This window comes from Siphateles boraxobius, unplaced genomic scaffold (assembly GCF_051911475.1).
Source record: "Siphateles boraxobius isolate OS27281-9 unplaced genomic scaffold, OSU_SipBor_1 130, whole genome shotgun sequence".
Classification (NCBI taxonomy): domain Eukaryota; kingdom Metazoa; phylum Chordata; class Actinopteri; order Cypriniformes; family Leuciscidae; genus Siphateles; species Siphateles boraxobius.
In genome coordinates, this window is record NW_027508734.1 from 9,198,086 (window position 1) to 9,224,488 (window position 26,403).

Here is a 26,403-nt window from a genome sequence, read left to right on the forward strand (position 1 = left end):
TCCTCTCCAAGTGCCTGCATGCGGTAGAGACTCAGGTCATCATCAAGTTCCTCCCGACGGTGCTCGTTCAGCTCTTTGGAGTTCTCACTATGGCAAACAAAGAGGGTCAAGACATTGCTGTCAACTCCACACGGTGATTTACTACCTTATTAGTCTTCTCAGAAAGACACCAGCTGCATTACTGTTTTGTATGCAAACAGGCCTATGAATAAGTTTAATCTTTAAAGGTACACTATGCAACTTTTTATTTATTTTTTGTTCAAAATTAAAAAAATGAGTCGATACATAATCCATCCTTCTTACAAAACGTGTTTTTGTCTTACCCCGATTGATTATGGTAAGCCTATCATTAGGGTTTATATTTTAGACCTGTCGGGATGGTTTTTGCAGGAAATTGTGAACATGCGTCACTCGTCCGTGTGTGTCTCGTCATATCCATAAATAGAGAAAAGTTGCTCCGGCTACTATGGCGCGTGTCTGGTGTGAGAGTGGCAGAGGTTCGTTTTCACAACGAGTGAGAAAGTTTGAAAAGCGACAGAGCTCGTAATAAAACTAGCATCTGCTTGGCTTTTCAGTGATGGCTAGAACTGAGGGATTTGAAATGTTGTAAAAGCGGTGCAGATATTGTGTTTTTATTAGTAAGGCATTTTATTGAACAGATAAATTGCCACATGTAGCTCTCTAACAGAGTTCACTGTAAAGCATTATCTATTGTGAGTGGTCATATTCATACTCACAGTCAGACACCCAGAGCCAAAGCACAACCAAAACAATGTTCTTCTGCAAAATGCATGCAGTTACATAGTGTACCTTTAACATCATCTTTTCGAGTAATTTAAAGTGTAGGAATGCTTCCTCATATCAACATTACCAATGTGCCTTTGTTTTACAGTGTAATCATTCACATAGTGTCTCAGTGTCATGAGGAGGGTCTGGAGCACCACCTACGCTCGTTTTTGAAGGTACGACACTGTTAAAACTGCCATTTTTTGGGCCCGTTTACACCTGGACATATCATGTGTTTTTACTGATCGGATAGCTATCTGATTTGTTAAAACGGTTCCATTTACACTTGCCCACATAAATGTGTCTCCACAAAACGAATATAACAAATTCCAGCGCTATATGCTTATTAAATAAAGTTCAGTTCAGTGAAAGCAACATATATGAGCTGCATTTTATTTAACATCAGCTAATTTCAAGATTAAAGACCACAATAAAGAGAGCACTGGAAAGATCATTTAGTCTCAGTTCTTTCAATGAAGATGATTGTGTTTTGAGCACAATCGACTTACTTTCCGTGTATTTTGCAGCAGTTTGCACACTGGCGATGCATGTTACGGTAGCACGCCATATCTGGCTATATCATGTCATATGGCCAATAACACGCTCTCATGTGTTTATTTTTTAACATTTTGGGAGTAGTAAAATTTACATATGTGGTTTCAACAATCAGTTGCATTTGCATCTGGAATGCGTCTCAGACCTCCTCCTAAAGTGATTTAAGCGATCGGATTTAAATCAGTCTCTAAAGCGTTTTCGGAGGGCATTCACACCTCATCTTTTCACGATCCGATCACAGAAAACGCATGAAGTGACCAGGTGTAAACAGGCCTTTTGATGGGATCACACTTGACCACACTAAAAGCCAGGTGTAAATGGAATATTTTTTTTTTTTCAAAAGAAAAACTGACAAATGTGCGTTTGGTAAAACAACTGAAATGCTTTTTTAAATTTTATTTGGTATTAAACCAGTGTTTTAAACCAGTGGTTCTCAATAGGTTTGGCCATGGGACCCACAATTTACTGTGGTCATTAAGCCGCAATAAAAAAATGTAGGAATTTGAACCACCTTTTTCTTTTGCAGTACGTGTTTCGGATCAACAACACATCTTCAGAAAACTCTGTGACGACACATGAAGTTCTGGCTACAGCAGTGACTGCCATCCTCAAACAAACTGCAGACTCGAACACCTGCAACAAACTCCTCAAGGTGACGAACTGTTCAGTTATGCTGAATATGACCTGTTTCCACAGCAGATGGCGCTGTTGTATTTATTCTCCCGTCCTTTGGATTCACTTCAGAATTGAGTTTTATAGAGTTCTGAGGAATCTGTGGGTGGATTCATATACAGTAAATAATGATCATGAATACCCCTGTGACTGCCTCAGTGTATTTGAATTAAAATACCCTCCTTTTCTCATACAGACTAAGCATCTCCTTAAGGACACATTTTTTTGGAATTCAATTCTCAGAGCTTTGAACTAAGATTTAGGGGATTTGCTGTTACACATTTAGATAACTGAGAACAGGTTTTACTTGAAGTACTTAGGGCTAGGGTCATTTTCACTTTGCATTACTTTTGTTATTATGTTGTACTATTGTATAAACAGTATTTATATGTATACTTACAATTTGTATTATTATTCATTTTAGATGCATTACATACATTTTTAAATTGCTTGCTTACACATAATTTTCTGAAACTGACTCCTTTTCTCTAAACTACACACAAAACATGCACACAACATGCAAAACTTCACACAAAAGCAAACACCTCATTCAAAACTATTTTAACTCTTCTAAAAATTGTGTTAGTAAGAGTGATATTCTAGTAAGCGGTTCTGAATTCAGCATTGAGACACACTACTCATATGTGCAGTATAAAGTATGTATACTGAGCTCAGTTTGTACACAAACCAATGGTTAGCCATATACATCAATCACAACAACATTGTTTTCAACATTGATGTTTTCAGCAGATCAGATTGATTTCTGAAGGATCATGTGACATGAAGACTGGAGTAATGATACTGAAAATTCAATTAAATTATAGTCAAATAGGCAACAGTTATTTTAAACTGTAATAGTATTTCACAATATTACTATTTTACTGTGTTTTTGATCAAATAAATGCAGTCTTGGGGAACATAAGAGACTTCCTTCAAAATCTTTTAAAAAAATCTTAATTATTCCAAACTTTTGAATGGTAGTGTGTATGTATAATTTGGTTTGTGGTATTAAATCTGTATGTAAAATCTGCATTTGCACACATTTTCGACATTCCTCTGTGTTATTGTATTAAATCCTCTCTCTTTTTGTCTTTTACAGTATTCCTGGTTCTTCTTTGAGACCGTGGCCAAGTCAATGGCACAGCACCTCCAGGACGGCAACAGAATGAAAGTTAGTATAATCCAGTCACATGTTTTAAACTGACACAATTTCACAAAATACTAACTCTAAAGGAATAGTTCACCCGAAAATAAAAATTCTGTCATTAATTACTCACTGTTCCAAACCTGTAAGACTTTCGTTCATCTTCGGAACGGAAATGAAGATATTTTTCATGAAATCTGAGAGATTTATGTCCCTCCATTGACAGCAACGCATTTACCAAAGGGTTAGTTCACCCAAAAATGAAATTTCTGCCTTTCTGACCTTCATTTATCTTCAGAACACAAATGAAGATATGTTGACCTATGGCTGGTTCAGAAACCTCTCAGATTTCATCAAAATATCTTTGTTTGTGTTCCGAAGATGAATGAAGGTCTTATGAGTTTGTGGGGTGAGTAATTAAATAATGACAGAATTTTAATTTTTGGGTGAACTATCTCTTTAAAATAAATACCAGTTAACGACTATTTGTTATACAAGAAGAATACAAAGGGCTTTCCTTTCCACTTCCTTTTCTTTCTCGTCATCATCATCAGGTAAATACTAGCTGGATGTAAATAATCCTGGGTTGTCGAGCAGGATGTTTTCAACTTTTGCATTTGTACATAGGATGCAGTTAACTTCCTCATTCTTTAAAAGTATATGTGATCAAGGCACTTGAAAAAAAAACCACACGCACACACACGCGCACACACACACATTTACATTTATTCATTTAGCAGACGCTTTTATCCAAAGCGACTTACAACTGAGGACTAAAGCAAGCGAGTCATCGTGGAGAGGCAAGAACAACGCAAGAAGTGCTGAAAATACAGAGTTCAGCCATTGCTCAGAGTAGCAAAAGCCAGACAAGGGAAGATTTAAAGGGAAACACACACTATGAACTCATAAACGCACACAAAGCACGAGCTGGGCTGTACTGCACTGTTGACATTACGTTGTTCTCCGCATGTACAATGTGTGTTTAAAAGTTTCAGCTTTCCAAACATGTTCAGACCTGTTTGACATGCCATTGGATCTCATTTGCATAACTGAAACTGTGTCTCATGTTATGCCAATTTAGGGCCAGTCTGTGAAGTCTGTTGTTCTTACATGCCTTCAGCACAATGGATTGCATAACACACGATCATGCGGCTGTTTTCTTTTTTTGTTATAATTGAATTTCCGTGTGGGAATCTGGGATATTAATAACTGACATGATCTCAGATAAATCTTTGCTTACAAATTAACATTTCCTGTAACCACTGAAACTATGGAGCATTTATAGCATTGCTATGTGTTGGTTATATGAAACCTCCTACTGTACATTCCCCACAGATGCCTCGAGCACAGAGGTTTCCAGAGTCATTCCACCAAGCGCTGCAGTCTCTTCTGTTGTCAATCATGCCTCACATCACCATCCGCTATGTGGAGATCCCAGAGGAGGCCCGATGCGTCAACTTCAGCCTGGCCTGCTTCATCAAGGTCAGGCCTAAAGCTGTAGTATTTGAATAAGACTGCATAAACCTCTAAGACTAGTCTAACAAGTTAGACATCAATTTATTTTCTTTATTTTCTTTTAAATCAGTTACATAAGTTACACCAGTCGCATAAACACACTCACTATAGACCAATTTCGAGCCGACGTCACAGTTACGTCACGGCGCTAGCTGGAGGCAAAACAAAGGGAAAACTGCAGGCGGCCAATACAAACCAGCACAGATTCGGCTACATAATAAGGAGCTTAAATTGTTATTATTATTATTATTATTAAATGTCATCTTGTTGTGTTGTTGGGTGCAAGAATCAATGAAAAATGAATATGCTGTATCTGGAATTTTTATTTCTAGAAAATATTCACATCGTTAAAATTGCACCGTAATGTCACTCTTTACATTGTCGTCTTCTTGGCGCTGGCTAGGCAGAACTGCAGATCGTACCACACAAGTCTTGTACGTGACCATTCATCACATAGTTATAGGCATCTAAAGATTTATATGCCCTCAGTTTCTCTATCGGTTAGGTGTAGAAGTCAGGTCACTCAACCGGAGGTAGCCTAGCGTTAAAGTTAATCCTGTCAGATCGTCCCTCATTGCCTGAGCGTGTAACGGCTATGGGTCGGCCAATCTGGTTCCGTCCGTTAAAATTAACTTTTGCAAATAACAATCGCGGTCCTGGACAGTGAGTGACCTTGCACATTATGATAAAATCGGATTTTCTCCAGTCATTGTTAAAAAAAAAAAACCTAACAAAACTTGCATACTAACGTTAGGGAAGCGGCCAGAGGGATTATTCTGCCACCACCTAAGCTCCGCCCACAAAAAACGTCACCATGTTTACCAACTGATAAGGGGTCTATGTGAAGACTGAATCTTAAGAACTAGTGTAACCAACTAACAGCTACCCAAGGGGTAACCAGTCTTTTTGGATTCATGTTACCAGTTTATGTAACTTATGTAACGTACTTAAAAGAAGTTATGACCAATCTTTAAGAAAAAAAACAATAGATGACTTAAGTCTTAGACTAGTCTGAGCAGTTAATGCAAGTGGCCTAAGATTCTAGTGCTTGAGTTAAGGGCAGGCCTAACCTTTAGTGCCATAATGAGGTGAACTGGACAACCATTTTCAAAATTGATAATAATATGATGATAAGAAATGTATCTTGAGCAGCAAATCAGAATATCATTTAAATTTAAAAATGTATTAAATTATTTTAAATTGTAATGTTTCATTATAATTGTTGTAATAATATTATACTGCTATTTTTGCTGTGTTTTAAATCAAATTAGTGGACCTCAATCTTTTTGTTTTTGTTTTTAAATACTCTCTCTCTCTCTCTCACTCTCTCTCTCTCTCTCTCTCTCTATCTATCTATATATATAATGGTTTTATAACTCACAGTCTCTGCATACTGTGTAAAACTAATAATTAAACTGAATTGAGCAAAAGAGGTTGATGAGATTTTTTTACTATAAAATATTACTAATATTAACATTCAAGTCTCATGGAGCAATTACCCACAATTAGTGATTTTTTTTAAGGAACTATTAGAACTATTAAAGTAATCTATTAATAGACATTATTTGAATTGAAGACATATAATAGACATATATTTGTGTTTTAGCATGTGGGCTTTGGTGAGCATAAGTGTGTGTTGTTATGTAAATGTTTTTATAGTTTTTCTGCTATCAGTAATCACTATGAATTATGGATCACTCATTAAGCCAAGATAGATTCCACTGAATGTCTGGCTAACATTCAAGATCAAAGTTAAACCTGCACCTGTTTCTCCTGATAATAGAGTTTTACCAAACAAAATTGTGCATATATAATATGATTCATGTGTTATTCCTCTTGTTATTTAATAGTATAATATTTATTTGATTTGTTATTGATTTTTCTAATGAACTGACTGATTGTCATTATGTTGTCTGTATTCCCTCGACAGCGCTGCCTAACGTTTATGAACAGAGGATTTGCTTTCAGTTTGATAAATGACTACATGTGTGGCTTCAGCCTGAAAGATCCAAAGGTAGGCAAAATCATTCAACTCCATTATTCGGTCAAAGCAATGCAACTTACATTGACTCACCGGGTTATCAATACTAATTGATAAATCTAATTGCCACCGTCTTCACAGTAACATTTGTATCAAGACAATTAAAGGGTGATTATTAAATTCTGCCATACAATGCAGTGACTTTACTTTTCTTCACACAACTCATAATGAAACCATGTCAAATTAGATCAGTAAATTAGCGTTTTTAGATCATTTTGCATATTTAATCTCCTTAATTCTACATTGAGAAGTGGCCTGTTTGCTTTGGCAGGTACACTTCTCATGCTTCGTTGCTTTTATCTCATCAAACCAATTTGGCATTCATAGGGAGTTGATATTTTTCCGTTGTGATTCTTAAGAGATTGACTTCCCTGTGAGGACTTTCACAACAGACATCTTGATGATGATACTGTTTTTATGGGATAGCTTCTCTGTGCTCACCTTCTGTGCTGTTGATATTCCTGAGGGTTCCTATCATAACATCATGCATAACTTATTTTGACTCGCAAATACTGTGTGCCACAGCCATCTAGACTGTCCTTGGAATGCACATGCATTGATATGGTGCAAGTTATTAATCTGCAATAGTACTAAATATCTGATAAAACCATGTTTGAGGTTAACGATTGATAGTCTAACGTTTGTATTTTATGCTCTACATAATTATCACTCGGACCAGCAGTGTTAACAATCTGATCGTCACAAACTGTTTGACTTCGCCAATTTCTGTGGTTTTTTTCTGCGACTAACAAAAAAATTTACATTTAGTCGACTAATGTTTACTCAAATATACTTATTATACATTTAAGTACTGAGTTATAATGAATAATTGCGTGTATTTACTACAGGATTAGGATTAGCATGTGGGGTTAACGTTAGTTGCATGTAATTATGTACAATTTATAGTTTATAATTACTATAGTTACATGTTTAACAAGGACACTGTAAAATAGTTTTAGTTCTAAACCAGTTTTTCCAAAGCATTTTTTATTATTATTTATGGAAAGCATGAGTATTGCAGTTATCATTGAAATTTGAGAATATTACACTGTTGTTGTTGTGTGTGTGTGTTTTTTTTTTTTTTTTGGTTGTTAATGATAAGAAACATCAGGGGAGCACAGTATAACGGTACTATCTTTTTATTATATTTTTATTTGTTGTATCGGTTGATATTTGATATTTAATTGTAAATGGTAATTTCCACTATAGTTATGTTTAGATTTTATCTATGTTTAGATAAAAAAATTTATTTTAGTTTTCAGTCATTTATGCATTTTTTATTTGGACAAAATATTACAGAAGTTTAATGTTGGCATTTTATTGTTTGTCAGCCATTACATAAAAACAATTACTGTAATATCGTACCAGCCATAATTTTATATAATTGGCCTCCCTAATTTTTACCTAACAGTCTGTTAGTAACAACTAGGATGTGAATTTAGGGGTTTAGCTTGTCAGAACTTGAGCAGATGCGCTTTTGTGATAAATCTCTTATCTGTCTGTTACACATATTTATATCTAAACCAACTTCTCCAGCAACTCACTCATCAGTTTTATATCCAATATTTACAGGTGCTTACAGAGATGAAGTTCGATTTTCTCATGACGGTGTGCAACCACGAGCACTACATTCCTCTTAACCTGCCCATGGCGTTCGGCCGAACCAAGTTGCAGCGAGTGCAGGGTAGGTGTCTCCACCATATCATTGTGGCTGCCCCCCCCCCCGCCCTCATCCTCCCCTCCATCCCAGTCTAAAGACTTCACCACATTCAGACTGCCAGTAGCACCATTCCTCACGCCATGTTACTTGAACCTGAAAACCGAGCTACACAGGAATTTAAGTGTCATGAAATGGGGAGTGATGACATCTAAGCTTAACATATAATTTGATCAGAATAAGTTTTCCCTAAACACTAGTGGTTCAACGGATCACAAAACTCACGGTTCGGATCATATTGCGGTTTTTGAGTCATGGATCGTATCATTTTTCGGGTGAGGGGGGGGTAGGGGTTGTAACTTTGCTTTCCATTTATCACTTAAAGCACACTTTAAGTACTCCGAAACCACAACAAAAACTACTAGTCTAACTAAAAAAAGTTCATTATTAACATTATTAAAGGCAAGTGAACAGTCATTACAAGCAGGCATAGATATAAAAAAATATAATAATGTTACAAATAAAGTAACTGTAGTATGCAGGTACAGAAATGTAATAATTAAATGTAAAATAACACTGTTCACTGTATACATTTAATATAGATGAATCTTTGTTAAAGCTGTGTTTTGTAATTTGATTAGCATTAATGACATATATACGACAGCTGGTATTTATAGGGCTGCTGTCACTTTAAGACCGAATGCACAGGTCCAATAATGATTCATCCTTCTCTTGTTCTCTTTCTCTTGAATCATAATCGACTGTGTTTACAAGAATACTTGCAGAGACGGATATTTTGACATCATTTTGTGTGTGTGTGTGTCCATCCAAGTGCAAGGAAACGCAAAAGAGGAATCAAATCTGAAACGCGCCTCTCTCTGTGTGTGTGCGGCTGTGTGCATAGATAACAGCGCACGAATACCGAATTAAATTCTCCTTTGCCTTTTCTATCGCTGGAATGGTTAAAAATCTATTGAATGTGTAAACCAGCAAGACAAAACACATACTCCCTTAAAGTAACATGTTTTTTGCCATGATTACTATTCCACTGACTGTCACACTACAAACGCCGTTTCAGATGAAGTTCAGACAAATTGTGACCTCTCATTCTTTTCACTGATATACTACTCGTATTACTTTTACCACACCTTTGTGTGGCAGAAATAGTAAGTGGTTCTGAATTCAGCATTGAGACACAGGATTAGCATACTACCACACCACTCATGTGCAGTTTAAAGTACTGTATGTATACTTAGCTCAGTTTGTACACTACCATTTAAAAGTTTGGGGTCAGTAAGATTTTTTATGTTTTTGAAAGAAGTCTCTTATGCTCAAAAAGGCTGTATTTATTTTGATCAAAAACGGTTATATTGCGAAATATTATTACAATTGAAAATAATGTTTTTTTTATTTCAGAATATTTTAAAATGTAACTTATTCCTGTGATGCAAAGCTGAATTTTCAGCATCATTACTCCAGTCTTCAGTGTCACATGATCCTTCAGAAATCATTCTGATATGCTAAATTAGCTTTTAAAGAAACATTCCTTATTATATTCAATGTTAAAAATGTTTTTTTATGGAAACCATGACAGTTCTTTGAAGATTGTTTGATGAATAGAACGTTCTAAAGAACAGCATTTATTTGATATAGAAATCTGTAACATTATAAATGTCTTTACTTTACTTTGCATCCTTGCTGAATAAAATAATTCATCTCTTAACAAAATCTTACCGAACCCAAACCGATCCCATAATGTGCTTAGATTTCCATTGTAATTAATTAAAAAAATTTACTCATTATTTGATCAGGCCACCAAAATTGGCAAGTAGGATTAAAAAAGCAAAATGAGCAAAAACATTTTTTGCAGAATTAAACATGCAGGATAGATGACAATGTACCATACTACTGTTTAAAGTGGTTATCAGTGCGTAATGCATAACCAACTTTAGGAAAAAATAAAGTAAAGTATGCAGTAAATACAGTGTGCATTATACATTAGTGAGTAGGGTTGGGTATTGTTTAAATTTTTTATGATTCCGATTCTGCTTATCAATTCCGATTCTTATCGATTCCTACTTTTGATTCCAATAAGCTAAATAACAACTTAGAAACTTAGAAATCTTTCTCATTTATTCAAAGTCTAATTGCAAAACATTTGATTGTAGCTGAATACCATGAACAAAAATAAACAGGCTAAAGAACACTAACACAAGGAACATTTGCCTATGGTTTAAAAATACCATAGCAAAAACAACTAGCCTACCTAATATACATTTTAAGCATTATTAAAGAGAAGTAAAAACTCAGTAATTAAAAATTAAAAATCACACGAATTTAAGATTTTCAGATATTCAGGTACAGAAACTGTAATCAGATGTCGCTTTATAAATAAAATATACATAACAAAAATAGTTACAAATGTTATTCAGTCAAGAACAGCGAGTTAATGTTCTCTTTGTCTTTTGTTGTTTAATGTTATAATAGAGACGGCAGCAGGACTATTAAGAGCTTAAGAGCTGCACGGATCCAATATACTGATACATGTGCGTTTTCTTTGTCAACTGTTTACGTTCACTTAAGACATAACCGACAGTGTTTACGAGGATATTTGACATATTTTTGTGTGTATATGTCCGTTCAAGTGTAGAAAGACACGAAAGAGAACTCAGTTCAGTATCATGCACTATTCAGTATGAAAGGCGGCTTTCTATGCGCACGTTTTGGGTGTGTGTATAACAAGTATCCAATTCCTGCCCTTAAGTATCTGATTGCAAAATTGGAATCGATTTTCAATTCCCACCCTATTAGAGAGGCAGTATTTCATTCCAGACGTATCCACACACCATCACAGCTTCACTCCCACCACTGTTGATGGCAATCCTGCATGATTGCTTCCTTTATTCATTATTTCAGATTTTATTTCGTATGCGGCGGAGTGTTTCGGCGTCGTAGGTAGGTGATGCCGACCAATGCCAATGCACTTCCAGTCGCCAGATTAACAGTCGTCCTGATAACCCCACTAATTGCCTTGCTATGCTCCTGCATCACTCATAAATCACTGTCTAACTGCATTTCACACTTTTGCTTTTTCTGTCACCAAGCATTGCATATTTGCTTTGGTCTGTTGAAAAGAAATGACTGTGGATTGTGACAGAGGATTTTTGGAATTGTTTCACATTATAGAAGTTTAAAGGGCCATTTTTCATGCTGTCTGAGTTTGTTGCTGTTACACTTGACTGTTATAATGAAGTGTATCCTGCATTTGTCTGTCATGTTCTGTCTTCACTTGCTCTCTAAACTGTGTATACTGTACATTCAGACTGAGTGCGGAAACATCTTGTGTGCACATGTCATAATCTGATTTCTATTACTATTGTTGTACAGGAACATTTACAGGAGAATGTGGCTGTTCTGTTTTTAATTCTGATAACAGGGAATAGAAATTATCTTAATGGGATTGTTTTTCCAAAAATGCAAGGTTTTCATTATTTACTTACATTCATTTAATCCCAAAATAAAATTACATTATTCTTTGAAACAAAAAGCATACATATAAAGTAGATATTTTCCATTCCATAAGAGTTCACAGCGATTCATAGCGAAATGACAGATGCCAACTTAAAGGCACAATATTTAAGATTTTTGGATTAAAATGTGCAAAAACCATTTTGTTGACTTGTGTACTTACAATATCCCGATATTTACAATGTTTAAATACAGAGAAATCAGCTATTTTAAATAGTGTATCGGCCCGTGTCAATGCGTCGCCCATAAGTGACGTCATATCCGCGTTACCCTCAATTTCACTTCCTTAGAATCCATGAAAACATCAAAGACGCTTTAATATATTACGTGTTTTATTAGGCATAGATTCCTTTATCGACAGAAAATTATTAATTGTTATAAAGCTCAACATGTTTAGTCTTATTGTTTGAATCTCTTGTTTTCTTGATTTACCGCGAGTAACATGTTTGTACCTCAGAGACACTATTCTGTCAAGTGGCTAACTTTCAACACACTCAAATGTATTTTTAGGATGATCGTTTTGACCAAATAAAACAGCGCTGCATTAACGCGTTATTTTAATTTGTCAGATAAAGTGACCTTTTATAAGCAGTATTTCAACACTTGCGGTGGTTAAATTAGAATTAAATAAAATGATGTCAAGGAGGCGGATGTTAAACGTAACTTGTAATTGTAAAATAAACATAAACAACAATGGCAGTGGCCGACTGCAGCATATAAGCATAATAAAAACAGCAACTTAAAATGTCCCAGGCTCCCTGCCTCGCCCCGCTTCATACCACAGTAACGTTCATCAACTTTAATGTTTTAGTTTATCTATGAACATGATTTCTGCCTAAGTCCTGTCAGATTGCTTTCCATCTGCTGTGGAGGTGAAGACAACAACTCCCACACTAATTCACTGCGCCATCAAGCTTCAACTTCAGTTATTGTTTTGAATAAGCGACCTCTAGCAGCAAAACTTACATACTGTGCCTTTAAAACGCTGTAGATGTAGTACAAATGGCATACGATACAGTTCAAAAGTTTGGGGTCAGTAAGATTTTTTTCATGTTTTTGAAAGAAGTCTCTTATGCTCACCATGAACGTGTGTGTTTGATCAAAAATGCAGTGAATATTGTGAAATATTATTACAATTTGAATATATTTTAAAATGTAATTTATTCCCGTGATGCAAAGCTGAATTTTCAGCCTCATTACTCCAGTCTTCAGTGTCACATGATCCTACAGGTCCTTCATGTTCAAGAAACATTTCTTATTATTATCAATGTGTAAAATAGCTGGGCTGCTAAATTTTTTGTGGAAACCATGATTCTTTTTCAGGATTCTTTGATGAATTGAACATTCGAAAGAACAGCATTTGTTTGAAGTAGAATTATTTTTAACATTATAAATGTCTTTAATGTAATGTTTGATCAATTTAATGCGTCAGTGCAGAGTAAAAGTATTTCTTTAAAAAAAAATCATACTGACCCCAAACTTTTGAATGCTTAGAGAACCACTAAGACTGAGTGAACTGAACACTTATTCATTTAGTCAAGTTTAAAAAGAACTGGCTGACTGAACTGTTTGTTCACTGATCTGCTTCGCACCGTGTAAAGATTATTGACACATTTTCCATTTGTGTAACACTGAATTTGTGTAACGTAACAGCATGCAGGACTGAAGCAACATGACGAGGAAAACATGAACTTCCTTGAACTCTGGGGGGAAATCTTGTCGCCATTTAGATATTATTTGGAATCGCATGACTGGTTTACTAACAAAGACATGCATTTGAATTAAACACAAGGTTTTTCTGTCACTCTTTGGTTTCTGTTATTGTGTGATGTCTGGAATGCAGTGAAGTCAGCTTTCAGAGAACACTTGTAATCATTAAACTATAGGCACGGCCTTTTCGTTTGGATGACTTTTCATTATCACAAACGTCAGTGACTTAACACAGCAGTTACCTTTTACACCTGTATGTTAAGTACCATTTGCATATATGCATCTTTAAAAGTATTGCATCTTTAAGATGCATGAAATAAAAGTGTTGGTTGATATTTTCTACTAAAAGGCCACACAGATTGCAAAAAAAAATAAAAATCATGATAAATGTCAAATGAAATATTACCAGTAGAGAACATTACTGACCCTCAAAGGATATGTTTCAGATCAGAGTTTGGAGTACAGCCTGACTGAGGACTACTGTAAGAACCATTTCCTGGTGGGTCTGCTTCTGCGAGAGGTGGCCGATGGACTCCAGGGATGTCCAGAGATCAGACAGCTGGCTGTGGCCACACTCAAGAACCTCATGATCAAACACGCCATAGATGACAGATACAATGCTTTTAAGGTAAGTTATGCAAGCGTACAAACCTGTATCAAGTGTTAATCACTTAACCCACTTCCTGTTTGCCATGTCCCTGCTGCTGCTGCTGCTGCTGTTAAAAAGTGATTAATTATGTATATACAGTATGTATGCTTTTTTCTTTTTTGCATAGTAAAATAAAACCTGTATCTGTAGTCTGCCTTCCAATTGAGCCCTGCCAATGATGTGTTCCCAGACCCAACATCTTGATGTGGGTCTGGCTTGTCAGGCTAGTTTAATCGAACTTGTATGGTCAATTAAAACAAATATTGGGACATCACTTTTGGTTGCTACTGTACAGTAAGTGTAGTTAAGCATTCCTGTACAGTATATCACTTACAGGAAGTTATGCACAGGAAGGTATTTGAGATGACCACAATGAATGTTCGATGTTATTTAAATGTGTGACATTTGCATTTAATCTTTTATAAGATGGGTGACCTATGTTAATGCAAAGAAATCCTTGAGGTATGTCCATGCCATTGTCACCATAGCAAGTAACTGCTGCACATTGTGCATTTACCTCAGTCAGACATCTGTCTGTTATGCAAATGCCAGACTTCGTGCATCCAGATTAAAGTTCCAGATCGTTGCCACAGACACGGCTCTCGAGCTGCTGCTGCAATCGCATTTCTTGAGAAGTCACCATTATCTGTTTGCTCTGAACAACACATGTTCTTTATTTTTTACATTGTGATATTACTGGTGCCAGAACATCTGTAAATGTAACTATGGGGCAATTTCCAGAACACGGTGAACATCAGGAGCTAATATGGTGTGGCTTTTAGCTGATTTTTAGATTTGAAAACATGCCTAGACATACTCACAAAAATGACAAGAATGACTTTCACTTTTGAAAAACACAAGGGACGGATCATTCCAGGAATATTTCCTAGAAGTCTCTAGTACAATTTTGTTAGTTACACTTTGTTTAATAATTTTGTTATTATTAGTAGTATTTCTATTTAGCTTTAGTTTATTTTATTTTATTTCAATTTTAGTTTAACTTATACTTATTTAGTAAGATGCCAAGTTAGTATTTCTATTTATAGCTTTTCCTCTAATATTTTGTTTTATTCCAGCTATATTTCAAATAACGGAAATGTTTTTTAATGATTCCTAATTTTTTTAGTTTTAGTTAACTATAATAACTGTTACGTCCCTTGATAATTAGATGTTATTTGTCTAGGAATATTATTAGACATAATGAAAGTTTTGCATGTGTGTGTTAAGACAGTGACAGGGATTCCAAAAGAAAAGGAACGGACAACAAGCCAACAACTTGTTGAAGAATTTAATTCTTCAACTGCAATAAAGTGAAGTAGTAATAAAGTAATCAAGTAATGAATATTTACAATTTGTACAACGTAGCAAGAATAAGCAGATCAACAGACAATCTGGTAGAGAGGAAGGACCAAGAGTGGTGCTTACATCAAAAACTGAATATAACAAAAGCCCCTTCAACTAAAGTTGAAGAACTAAACTAACTATCAACAAATGATGTAGAAAGAAACATCTTAAGCCTACGAAACGCTATAACTAAACTATACTAACTAAACAAACAAAAATATACATCATTAGCACCACTCCTGGAACTAGTGTATCTAATATATTTCATAGAAACTACGTGTGCAAGATGAAGATTTCATGAGAGCAACAAACATTTAGCAGTGCACATCAAGCATGTATCAAGAGCACAAACACCTTCGAGCACAAACAAACAAAGAGAACTCATCTAACTGCCAGATTATAAAAGCTACGAACCCCAGACATCAATCAATCTCTCAGAATGTTCTCTCGAACGAGAAATCCGTCCTCACAGAGTGTGCATACTCTTTCCCAACCCAGAGTCTATCTTGACCTGTCGCCATTGAAGTTAGAGGCATTCACTTGTAATTTCATTAATTACTAGGCAATTACTGGTAATTTCATATATGCTCATATACTATTTGTGCAGCAGCAGTGTGTCTTACATGCTCGCAGCAATATCAGCATCAGAAATAACAGCAGCAGCAGCAATAATCAACTGCAGCAGCAATATCAGCGTCAGAAATAACAGCAGCAGCGAAATCAGCAATAACTGCACCAGCAGCAATAATCAACAGCAGCAGCAATATCAGCGGCAGCAATAACAACAGCAGCGAAATCAGCAATAACAGCAGCAGCAGCAGCAATAAAAGCAGCAGCAATAAAAGCAGCAGCAGCAGCAATAAAAGCAGCAGCAGCAGCAATAAAAGTAGTAGCAGCAATAAAAGCAACAGCAGCAGTATCAGCGGCAGCAATAACAACAGCAGCGAAATCAGTAATAACTGCACCAGCAGCAATAATCAACAGCAGCAGTAATTAAAGCAGCAGCAATAATCATCAGCAGCAGCAATAATTTACAGCAGCAGCAATAAAACAGCAGCAGCAGTAATAATCAACTGCAACAGCAATAACAACAGCAAAATCAGCAATAACTGCACCAACAGCAATAATCAACAGCAGCAGCAATAACAGCAGTAAAATCAGCAATAACTGCACCAGCAGCAGCAATTAAAGCAGCAGCAGTAATAATCAACAGCAGCAGCAATATCAGCGGCAGCAATAACAGCAGCAAAATCAGCAAGAACTGCACCACCAGCAATAATCAACAGCAGCAGCAATAAAAGTAGCAGCAGCAATAATCAAAAGCAGCTGCAATAATCAACAGCAGCAGCAGCAATACAAGCAACAGCAGCAGCAATACAAGCAACAGCAGCAGCAATAAAAGTAGCAGTAGCAATAAAAGCAGCAGCAGAATGAACAGCAGCAGCAATAAAAGCAGCAGCAATAATAAACAGCAGCAGCAATATCAGCGGCTGTAATAACAGCAGCAATAACCAACAGCAGCAGCAATAATCAACAGCAGCAGTAATATCAGTAATTAAAGCAGCATCAGCAATAACCAACAGCAGCAGCATCTATTCCGCCAAAGCCAAATACATGATCATTGTAATATCCATTACCATGCTAAACTCTTTCGAGAATTTTCAGGTTTGAACTCGCATTGTTCGATTATTGTGTAAAATGTAGCCATATTATTGTCAAAATAGATTGTTCCTGCATTATTAAAATCATGGAAGCTTTTGAAAAGTAGATGTTGTTCTTTTGAAAGCTGCAGGGCACACACATAGTAACATTATTGGCAAGTGACTTACAATGCCTTCCATTGTTTCTTCTACTATGTTTTATAATCATTAATTTACCATTGACCTCATGACAGAACCAACAGGCCCGCATCTGTCTGCTGTACCTGCCATTGTTTGAGCTGCTCTACCAGAACATGAGCCAGATGAACAGCCCAAGGCAACTCTGCAGAAATGGCCTAAGCCTCATGGTAAACGCCCATTATCTGCGCTTATCTGAGATCAACAATGACTCAGTCTTCATCTGTTCTCTTCTATCAATATGAAATATTTATGAAAAAAAATTGCATTGCTTAATGGATTGAAACTGTTCACAAATGTCAGTCCAAAAAGATAAGACAAATCAGAGGTATTTGAAACTATAAACAGGCTTTAGTTTATATTTCATTGTAATCTTAACAGAAACATAAAGAAATGTTAGTAGCAACTTCCACCTACAACTCTGACTGTAGAGTGGAAATCAACATTCATTCGACTCTCAAATATCTTTCGATGATACTGTCGAAATGGATATTTTGCATATTGTTATTTTTAGCTTTACAGAGTTAGAAGTATAATCTGATTCAATCTAAATCAAATATATGACCAGTTATTTTCCTTTGTTTTAGCTGTTTTTCTTGTCGGCAGTGTGTGTTGATTGTGGGTCTGTGTTTGTTGTTTCAGTATTTACCGATTGGGTTTACTTTTGCACTGTTGTATAACTCGAGACATGCGAGTGCTACATTTAAATTCCATGTCCTAGTGTAAATGTTAACCTTGCATGTTTTTGATCTGGAGTTGGATAAGCACTTCCTGTTTTCCCATGCTCCTTTAGTACCGGGATGATTTGTCACTGGACAGCCGCAGAAGCAGCTCTATCATTGATAAGGAACCTAGTAGTAAGTATCAAAGTCTTTTGGCAACAGAAGTTACAAGTAAACAGACAAACACACAGTGTGCATTTGTGTATTTCACAGCCGGTGTCGTCGCCCAGAATGGACACAGTAGGAAAGGGGAGTCCAGAGGCTCTATGTATGGAGATCCTGGCACTCCAGACATCAATGAGGTGAAACAGAAGAAGATTTCACTAAAGATTTCCATTGTTGGGGAATGTTACTTTTAAAAGTCAAACTCACAAATTAGGTTAGATTTCTCACTTTTTATGGAAACACAGTAGGTTAATGTTTCCTTACTTTTTACATATACATTACTGTTCAAAAGTTAGAGAAAGAAATACTTTTACTCAGCAAGAATTCGTGAAATTGACAGTAAAGATATTTATTATATTACAAAAGATTTCTGTTTTCTTTTGAACTTTCTATTCACCAAAGAATTCTGGGGGAAAATTTTGTATTACATAATAATCCACAAAACATATTAAGTCGATTTCAAAATTGATAATAATAATAAGAAATGTTTCTCGAGCAGCAAATCAGCATATAAGTATGATTTCTGAAGGATCATGTGACACTGAAGACTGGAGTAATGATGCTGAAAATTCAGATTTGCATCACAGGAATAAATTGCATTTTAAAATATATTCAAATGGAAAACAATTACAGTAATATTCACAATATATGTTTTATTGTATTTTTAATCAAATAAATTCAGCCTTGGTGAGCATAAGACAATTATTTTAAAAACATTAAAAAAAATCGTATCGACCCCCAAACTTCTGAACGTTAATGCATAATGCATAATATATGTAATTAACTTAAACAACAACATGTATCATATAGTATTTCTCATGTACCCTCAACAGAAAACTGGACACATGCCAACAGCTCATTTTATGCTGGCCGCACTTGCGAACTTTGAGACAACGATGTTCAAATTCTGTTTTTACTGATGACTGCACGCACAGCAAATAATACTTTTTTGAACATAAATCACACCTACTCTTACTGCCACAATGTATATATCTCTTAAATATACCCATTTTTCCCACTGTGTGGAAGGGACTGCGCTAATGAAACATTTATTATTGTATAATTTTAACAAGTAATGCATTACTCATTCCATGAAAAAAATATGCGTAACATGTTACCCCAACACTACAGGTTACCTTATTTACATGACCCATTTTTAATCCCCCCCCCTTCTGCTCAGTTAAACAGGCGCGGCTCCACTATGAGCACTGTACCCGCTGCTGGACGTTTGGGACAGTATGAGATCAGAGGGCTCCTTCTGTGTTACCTAAACATTGTAAGAACCTTGTCGGATGGTAAGCACACTTTTGTTATCATCATATCATCCAGCCTTTTTGTTATCATCATAAAACACCACCATTATAGTCAAGTTTATAGTCTCAAAACAGCTCAAACATGCATTTTAGTCTGGGATTAGACTTAAGCCTCGTCTGTGAAACCGAGGGAATGTGTTTAAGAAAACAAAAAGCGCCATTCAAGTTAATTTCACTTGACTTCAACGGAGCACTTGAGCTGTGGGTGGCAGCTGTTGTTGATCTTTAAATGACAGGTGTTTAAATTCTTTGAAAATCTGTTGAATATTTGCTGGAGCTTCGTGGGCGCAAAGAACTTTTAATCCAAGGTTTATCAGTCTTGTTCTTGGGTTCTTCCGGCGCTACACAGTTCGGATGACTCCCATGCCAGCTTGTCGGCTCATTTGTAGAGAAATGGGAGATACCCAGATTGCAGATATGGGAGGCTCCTAAAAGAGATAATGCTGGAGCAGGATTGAGAAACTGATTTAAACAAGTTGGTGCCTGGTCTTAGATCCAGGGTTTCCATGTTCATACAAATCCTGGAATTGTGATGTAACTGCATGGAAAAAACACATATATTTCTATTGAATCTGTTTTTATAATATTTCTCTGCTCTAAAATAGCACTCACAACATCGGCTAGATATTGTGAGTTCCTGTTTAGAGTAAAATAAGTGACCATTTTGAGGTTCTTATATCAGACATTATGTCCTAGTACATACAATCATAGGAATCACTATTAGGGGCAGTCATGGCCTAATGGTAACAGAGTTGGACTGGTGACCCAAAGGTTGCTGGTTCGATTCCAGTACTGGCAGGAATATGACTGAGGTGTCCTTGAGCAAGGCACCTAACCCCCAATCGCTCCCCGGGCTCAAGGCTGCCCGCTGCTCCGGGTGTGTGTATTCACGTTTGCAGTGTGTGTGTGTTCACTACTCACTACTCTGCTCCTAATGTGTGTGCAGAGGTCAAATTCCAAGGTTACCATACTTAGCCATCACGTGTCACTTTCACTTTCACTATGAAAAAAACTTATCTAGGACTCATGAATGAGTGGAAAGGTCATGGAAACATCATTGCTCTAAGCTTGCTCGAACCTTGTGGATCGTTGTCTGGGTTTCCTGAAACTCTTGAGAATGTCACTGTAATAGGAAGAAGGCATGTGATGTATCAAATGTGTTTAAAGTGTTAAAAGTCACTATAACAGGTTCAATAACTTTTTTTCTTATAACAAAAAGAACTTAACATTTGAATACAATAAAGCAATACACAAAAATGTATAAAGTAAACAAAAGTTTCAAACAGATTAAATGTATAAAGAACAATAGGTATTACTTTACAATAAGTTCTCATTAGTTACTTTGGTAATGCATTAACTGACATGAGACAATGAGAAATAGCTACATTTGTTAACATCAGTTACAAAAATACAACTGTTAGCTCAGGTCCATTAAATAATACAGTTACAACTTATGATTTTAATAATGTGTTATTAAATGTTAAATTTACTGAGATTAATAAATGCTTTAGAAGTATTTTTCATTGTCGGTTTATGTTAACTAATGAATTAACTGATGTTAACGAATGGAGCCTTAATGTAAAGTGTAAATAAAGGATCAAAACATGTTCAAACAATCTCTAAGGCATGTTGTAATCACTGATCTAAATAAATGACATTTATATGCATGTTCATTATCGTGATGTTTCATTTACCGTGTACAGGCACGTCTTAATAGTAAGAAGAGTTGAGCTATGTTGCGTTAATGCTTTTGTTTCTGTCTTGCTCAATGTCTTCCTTTAGATACTCTGATGGCCTACTGGGCGAAAGTCAATCCACAAGACATCATGAACTTCCTCAGTCTGCTCGAGTGAGTGACACTGACTTTCCCACAAGGCGTTGTCCTTGTTGATCTTGTTATTCATGGTTCTTACGTTCAACCAGGCTTCATTTATTTGATCAAAAACACAGTCAAATTGTGACATATTATTACAATTTAAAATTACGTTTTTCTATTTTCATCTATTTTAAAATGTCATTTATCCCTGTGATCAAAGCTGAATTTCACTCATTACTTCAATCTTCAGTGTCACATGATCCTTCAGAAATCATGTGTGCTACTTAATATTTCACTGCTAAATACCTTTTGTGGTATTATTCCGCCATGTTTCTCAATGACACGCTCCAACTCATAAAGTTCGGGGCTCAAAGAAAATCCCCAGCTTTCTATTTGTAATTATAACCATGTGGTGCCGTTCATGTGCATTCAACATGTTAATATGATCTTTCTGACGTGACTTGAATGCACAATTAGGCACTGAAGTTATAAGAAGTGCATATGAAAGTTTACACCAATTCCCACTTTTGGGAATCACACCTTGTTGTGACATCAGCCATGTTTCCATCCAAAGTTGAGAATTTAACTTGTGTGTAAAATGGGAATATCGCATAAAACATTTGCACTGTTTCCATCCAGTGAGCCGAAGAGAACAAAATCGTCACTTTCCACATGCTAAATATCAATGAGAAAAATGGAAGTTGCTGCACTAGGATAAGCCATTGTATATAATATTGTTGTATATTATAAATTACTTGCCTTTCCACCACAGTTTATGTGCATGTTTTCTTATCAGATCCAATTAATCCGACTCAATTGAGTGCATACGTTTTTTCTATGCACACATTTGGAATTTATTCGCATCTTGCCGTTTGTATCCAGCGTTTTTTTTTAATGCGATATACCAAAATGCTGATAAAAATAGGTGGATGGAAAAATAGCTACTGAGAATTGTGTTGCTTTGTGAATTGTGCTCTGACACTGGCCTTAAAAATTGTTTGAGAATATAAAAGTCTGTTGCCAGAAAGTAAATCATGACCCTCACATATGTTACCTTGTCTCTTTGTGTTTATCTGGCTTTCTATCACATAATAGACTAATTTTCTGTCTTCTCTGATTGTAGGATCTGCATAATCGAGTTCCGCTATGTTGGCAAGAGAAGCATCAGCCGGTATGCCTGATCAGGACTCAACAACAGAAACATGTTTCCAATTTAAGAGTTAACCACATTCAAATCACCCATATTTACATGAACCACGACTGTGACATTTTGTGTCATCAAAGCCAGATCTTTACTAATCATTGAATGGGTTCTGTGTTTTTTTCTTAAATAAGCAGTGGTATCAAGATTAGCACTGTTGCCAACAATAGATCTTTGTTTGTGTGTGTTGTTTAGGATTCAGGAACCCTGGGTTTCGAAACTCTTCTCGCCTGACAGGAAGTCCCAGACCATGCCGGTTCTGCGTGGTCGAGGAAGCTTCATGCAAGCAAAGCTGCAGCAGTTCAGCACTATGGACACCTCATTAACCCTGAACATGGGTAAACATCTGTCTACTCCTGTTGTTTTATATCCTTCGCTCTGTGAAACATAGCATTATAGGAACAGGAAAGCCTGACAAATCCTATAGCATAATGCAGTATTCAACAAATCTATTATAACAAAATGCAACAAACTGTAATGTTATGGACATGATAAAACTTGACAACTTTATCTAATGAAATACAATGTAACATAATATATAATATGTAATATAATAGCTTAATTTACCATGAAGCTTTACTTTAAAATTGTCTATCATGCAATTTTGATTTTGATTAATAGCATTTTTTTTTTATCCTTACTGCCCGATATACACTATAGTTCAAAAGTTTGGGGTCAGTTAAAAATTTTTTTTATGTTTTTGAATAAAGGCTCATAAGCTCACCAAATTGTTTGATAAAAAAATAGAAACTGTAATATTCTAGAATATTATTACAATTTAAAATAACTTCTCTATTTTAGTCTTCAGTGTCACGTGATCCTTCAGAGATGATTCTTACTGTATATGCTGATTTGCTGCTCAAAAATAATTTCTTATTATCAGTGTTGCAAACGTTTGTGCTGCTTAAAGTGCCCCATTATGCTATTTTAAAGGTTCCTCATTTAGTTTTAGAGGTATCCTACAATAGGTTAACATGCATAGAAAAACACTTTAATTTTCTCACATTGCACATCACCTCATTTCTCATTTTTCCCCTCCCATCTCATATTTTTTCTCAGAATTTTTCTAAATCATGTAAGTGAAGCCGGTTGTTTTCATTTTGCATCTTAAGATGATTGTGTAATTGTGTAATCTTGTATTTCAGTTGGAGGTCCCACAGAAGCAGAGACCAACCACCAGTCTTTGCTTGAGGGGAATATGTCGACAGAAGCCTGCCTTACCGTACTGGACGTCCTCTCACTCTTCACTCAGAGCTTCAAGGTAATCTCCAGGGGTTTTTTTATTTTATTTTTTTACTTAGATCTGTCTTTTAGAGTGCGTAATGAAGCTAAAGGGTCAGTTCTAAATAATTTGATTCTTCCCTAAACTGATAATGTGATTACTGGATCCTGACAGAATCAGCTGCTGGACAATGAAGGTCACAATGCTCTGATGACCAAGGTCTTTGACACGTACCTCACTTTACTGAAAGTCGGACAATCAGAAACAGCAATCAAACACATATTTGCCTCTTTGCGAGCCTTTATCATCAAGGTGAGATCAATATATTTCTTTAGTTTACTCAGAAAACGATTATTTACTCATCCTCATGACGTTCCAAACCCAAGTGCTGTTGTTTTTTTCAGTATTTCTGTATTTTTTTAAGATTTAAAGATGACCACACTCTTTAAATGCAACAACATGAGATGTTTACAAGATGATCCAGATTTTGTCTACTTGAACATTGATGTGTTTGTGTCTCGATTATATATATTTAGTTCCAGGTTCCCCTTTTTAAGGGCCGTGTAACGCTGTGCAGTTCGCTGTGTTACGAAGTCTTGAAGTGCTGTATGTCTAAATTAAGTGTCCTACGTGGGGAGGCGTCTGCACTTCTTTACCTGCTCATGAGGAACAATTTTGATTACACCAAGAGGAAAAGCTTCCTGCGCATGCACTTACAGGTATATAATGACAGTTCACATCATTCTGATCTTTGTTCATTTTGGATGTTACAAATCCCACCTTTACTGTATGTCAGCACATGTTTTCAGTTAATTGTTTCCTTGACTGCAAACTGTCAACTCTTACTCAATACTTTGCGGGTATTTGAGCATTTACATGTGGGGGAGTTTTTTTGAGTCCTGTAACCTAATGCATAACATATGGTGTGGTTACTGTATCGTTGCACATTTGAAGGTGTGAATCATGAGCTTGCACCACTCGGTCCTTGAGTAAGACACTTCAAAGGGTGGTTGTTAGATCATAACTGTTTTTGCTGCATGTTATGGTCCATTTAACTCTAGGCTGCTTCAAGGTGATTGTCTCTGACATAAGTGTACTGTACTTCACTTTATATTCATATATGGTACAGTACATCTAATAAAACGTAAATTTTATATGTACATTTTATTAATATAAATTATTAAAATGTATATCTTATATACAGGGTTTGACGTAAAAAAATTGCTCACCAGTCACTGTGGCTAGTGTATTTCAAAAGTTACTAGCCACACAGCATTTTCACTGGCCACAATTTTGACATTGATATCATTGGGAAAAACTGCCATATAGATATTTTTAATATTATCTCATAATTTGGCAGAATGTATATTAGGCTGCTGTCACTTTAAGACCTGCTTTATCTTTCTCAACTGTTAGTTCTCAAATTTTATTTTGTGTGTATTTGACTGCTTAAGTGCAATAAGCAGCGAAAAAGAACTCAATTTAGTACTGTGAGGTGGACACAAAATCCGCAGGAATGATTAAAAATATGTGCAATAAGTGCAATTCCACACCGAAATTCAAGCCCTGTAACATCAACAATATTCATCTGGAGCAAATGAAGCGAGTCAGTGAGGAGAGGCGGGTTTGTGTGTCCACTCGCTGTCGGAGAGATGAGAGAGAGAGAAAGCACAGCTGGTATCGTGTATTTATCTTGTGGTATATGAGTATTAAGCGTTTCAGATATTTCAGTATCAATATTTTTGACAACACTTCAGTGCACTTAGCTTATTATTTCAGATGCCTTTTTAAAAGACAACAATTGAAAAATGTTTTATATATGATATATGTATATATATCAACCCACCAAAGTGGCTAGTAGGAGTGACTGTGTTACACGCCACTGTTGAAATCCATGGTGGGTGTTAGTGTCAAGCCCTGTGTGTGTATATATATATATATATATATATATATATATATATATATATATATTATCATTATAATGTTTTCACACATTTATTTTTTAACGTGTGTGTGTGTGTTTTAAATTTGGAATTTAAAAAAATTCTCCATCTGATGTGTCACAAGCTTAGATCTGATGCGTCATAAAACATTTCTGTGTACCTAAAATGACTTGCGTGACTCACTGTCTAGTAATGTGCTCTTATCAAAAGCATAAAATGTTTGCACAAGGAGCTTAAAGAATTAGTTCACTTCAGAATTAAAATTTACTGATAATTTTCTCACCCCCACGTCATCGAAGAAGTTTAGGTCTTTCTTTCTTCAGTTGAAAAGAAATTAAGATTTTTGACGAAAACATTCCAGGATTTTTCTCCATATAGTGGACTTCAATGGGGTCCAACGGTTTGAAGGTCCAAATTGCATTTTTTAATGAAGCTTCAAATGATCTACACGATCCCAGATGATGAATAAGGGCTTTTATCTAGCCAAACAATTGGTCATTTTCAAAAAACAATCAAACATTTATATACTTTTTAACCACAAATGCTCATGTTTCACTAGCTCTGCGATGCGCCACACATTAC

General features: G+C 35.8%; 1 protein-coding gene across 7 annotated transcripts in view; it reads left to right on the plus strand.

Moving 5' to 3' along the window:
- The window catches only part of dock11 (dedicator of cytokinesis 11), a 104,070-nt gene that overhangs the window by 47,801 nt on the left and 29,866 nt on the right, over nt 1–26,403 (plus strand). For 2 of the 7 annotated variants that reach the window (XM_077227816.1, XM_077227818.1), the window contains exons 24-42: nt 12–133; nt 893–962; nt 1,868–1,993; nt 3,113–3,184; nt 4,493–4,639; nt 6,603–6,686; nt 8,286–8,397; nt 11,287–11,325; nt 14,055–14,236; nt 17,496–17,609; nt 18,233–18,293; nt 18,375–18,463; nt 19,507–19,621; nt 21,422–21,488; nt 22,579–22,626; nt 22,852–22,994; nt 23,802–23,917; nt 24,053–24,190; nt 24,415–24,597. In XM_077227816.1, the coding sequence (XP_077083931.1) occupies nt 12–133; nt 893–962; nt 1,868–1,993; nt 3,113–3,184; nt 4,493–4,639; nt 6,603–6,686; nt 8,286–8,397; nt 11,287–11,325; nt 14,055–14,236; nt 17,496–17,609; nt 18,233–18,293; nt 18,375–18,463; nt 19,507–19,621; nt 21,422–21,488; nt 22,579–22,626; nt 22,852–22,994; nt 23,802–23,917; nt 24,053–24,190; nt 24,415–24,597 (2,028 nt within the window). Of the gene's footprint in view, nt 1–11; nt 134–892; nt 963–1,867; nt 1,994–3,112; nt 3,185–4,492; nt 4,640–6,602; nt 6,687–8,285; nt 8,398–11,286; nt 11,326–14,054; nt 14,237–17,495; nt 17,610–18,232; nt 18,297–18,374; nt 18,464–19,506; nt 19,622–21,421; nt 21,489–22,578; nt 22,627–22,851; nt 22,995–23,801; nt 23,918–24,052; nt 24,191–24,414; nt 24,598–26,403 lie in introns of all 7 variants that reach the window. The other 5 variants (XM_077227817.1, XM_077227823.1, XM_077227819.1 and 2 more) reach the window with 3 other exon arrangements.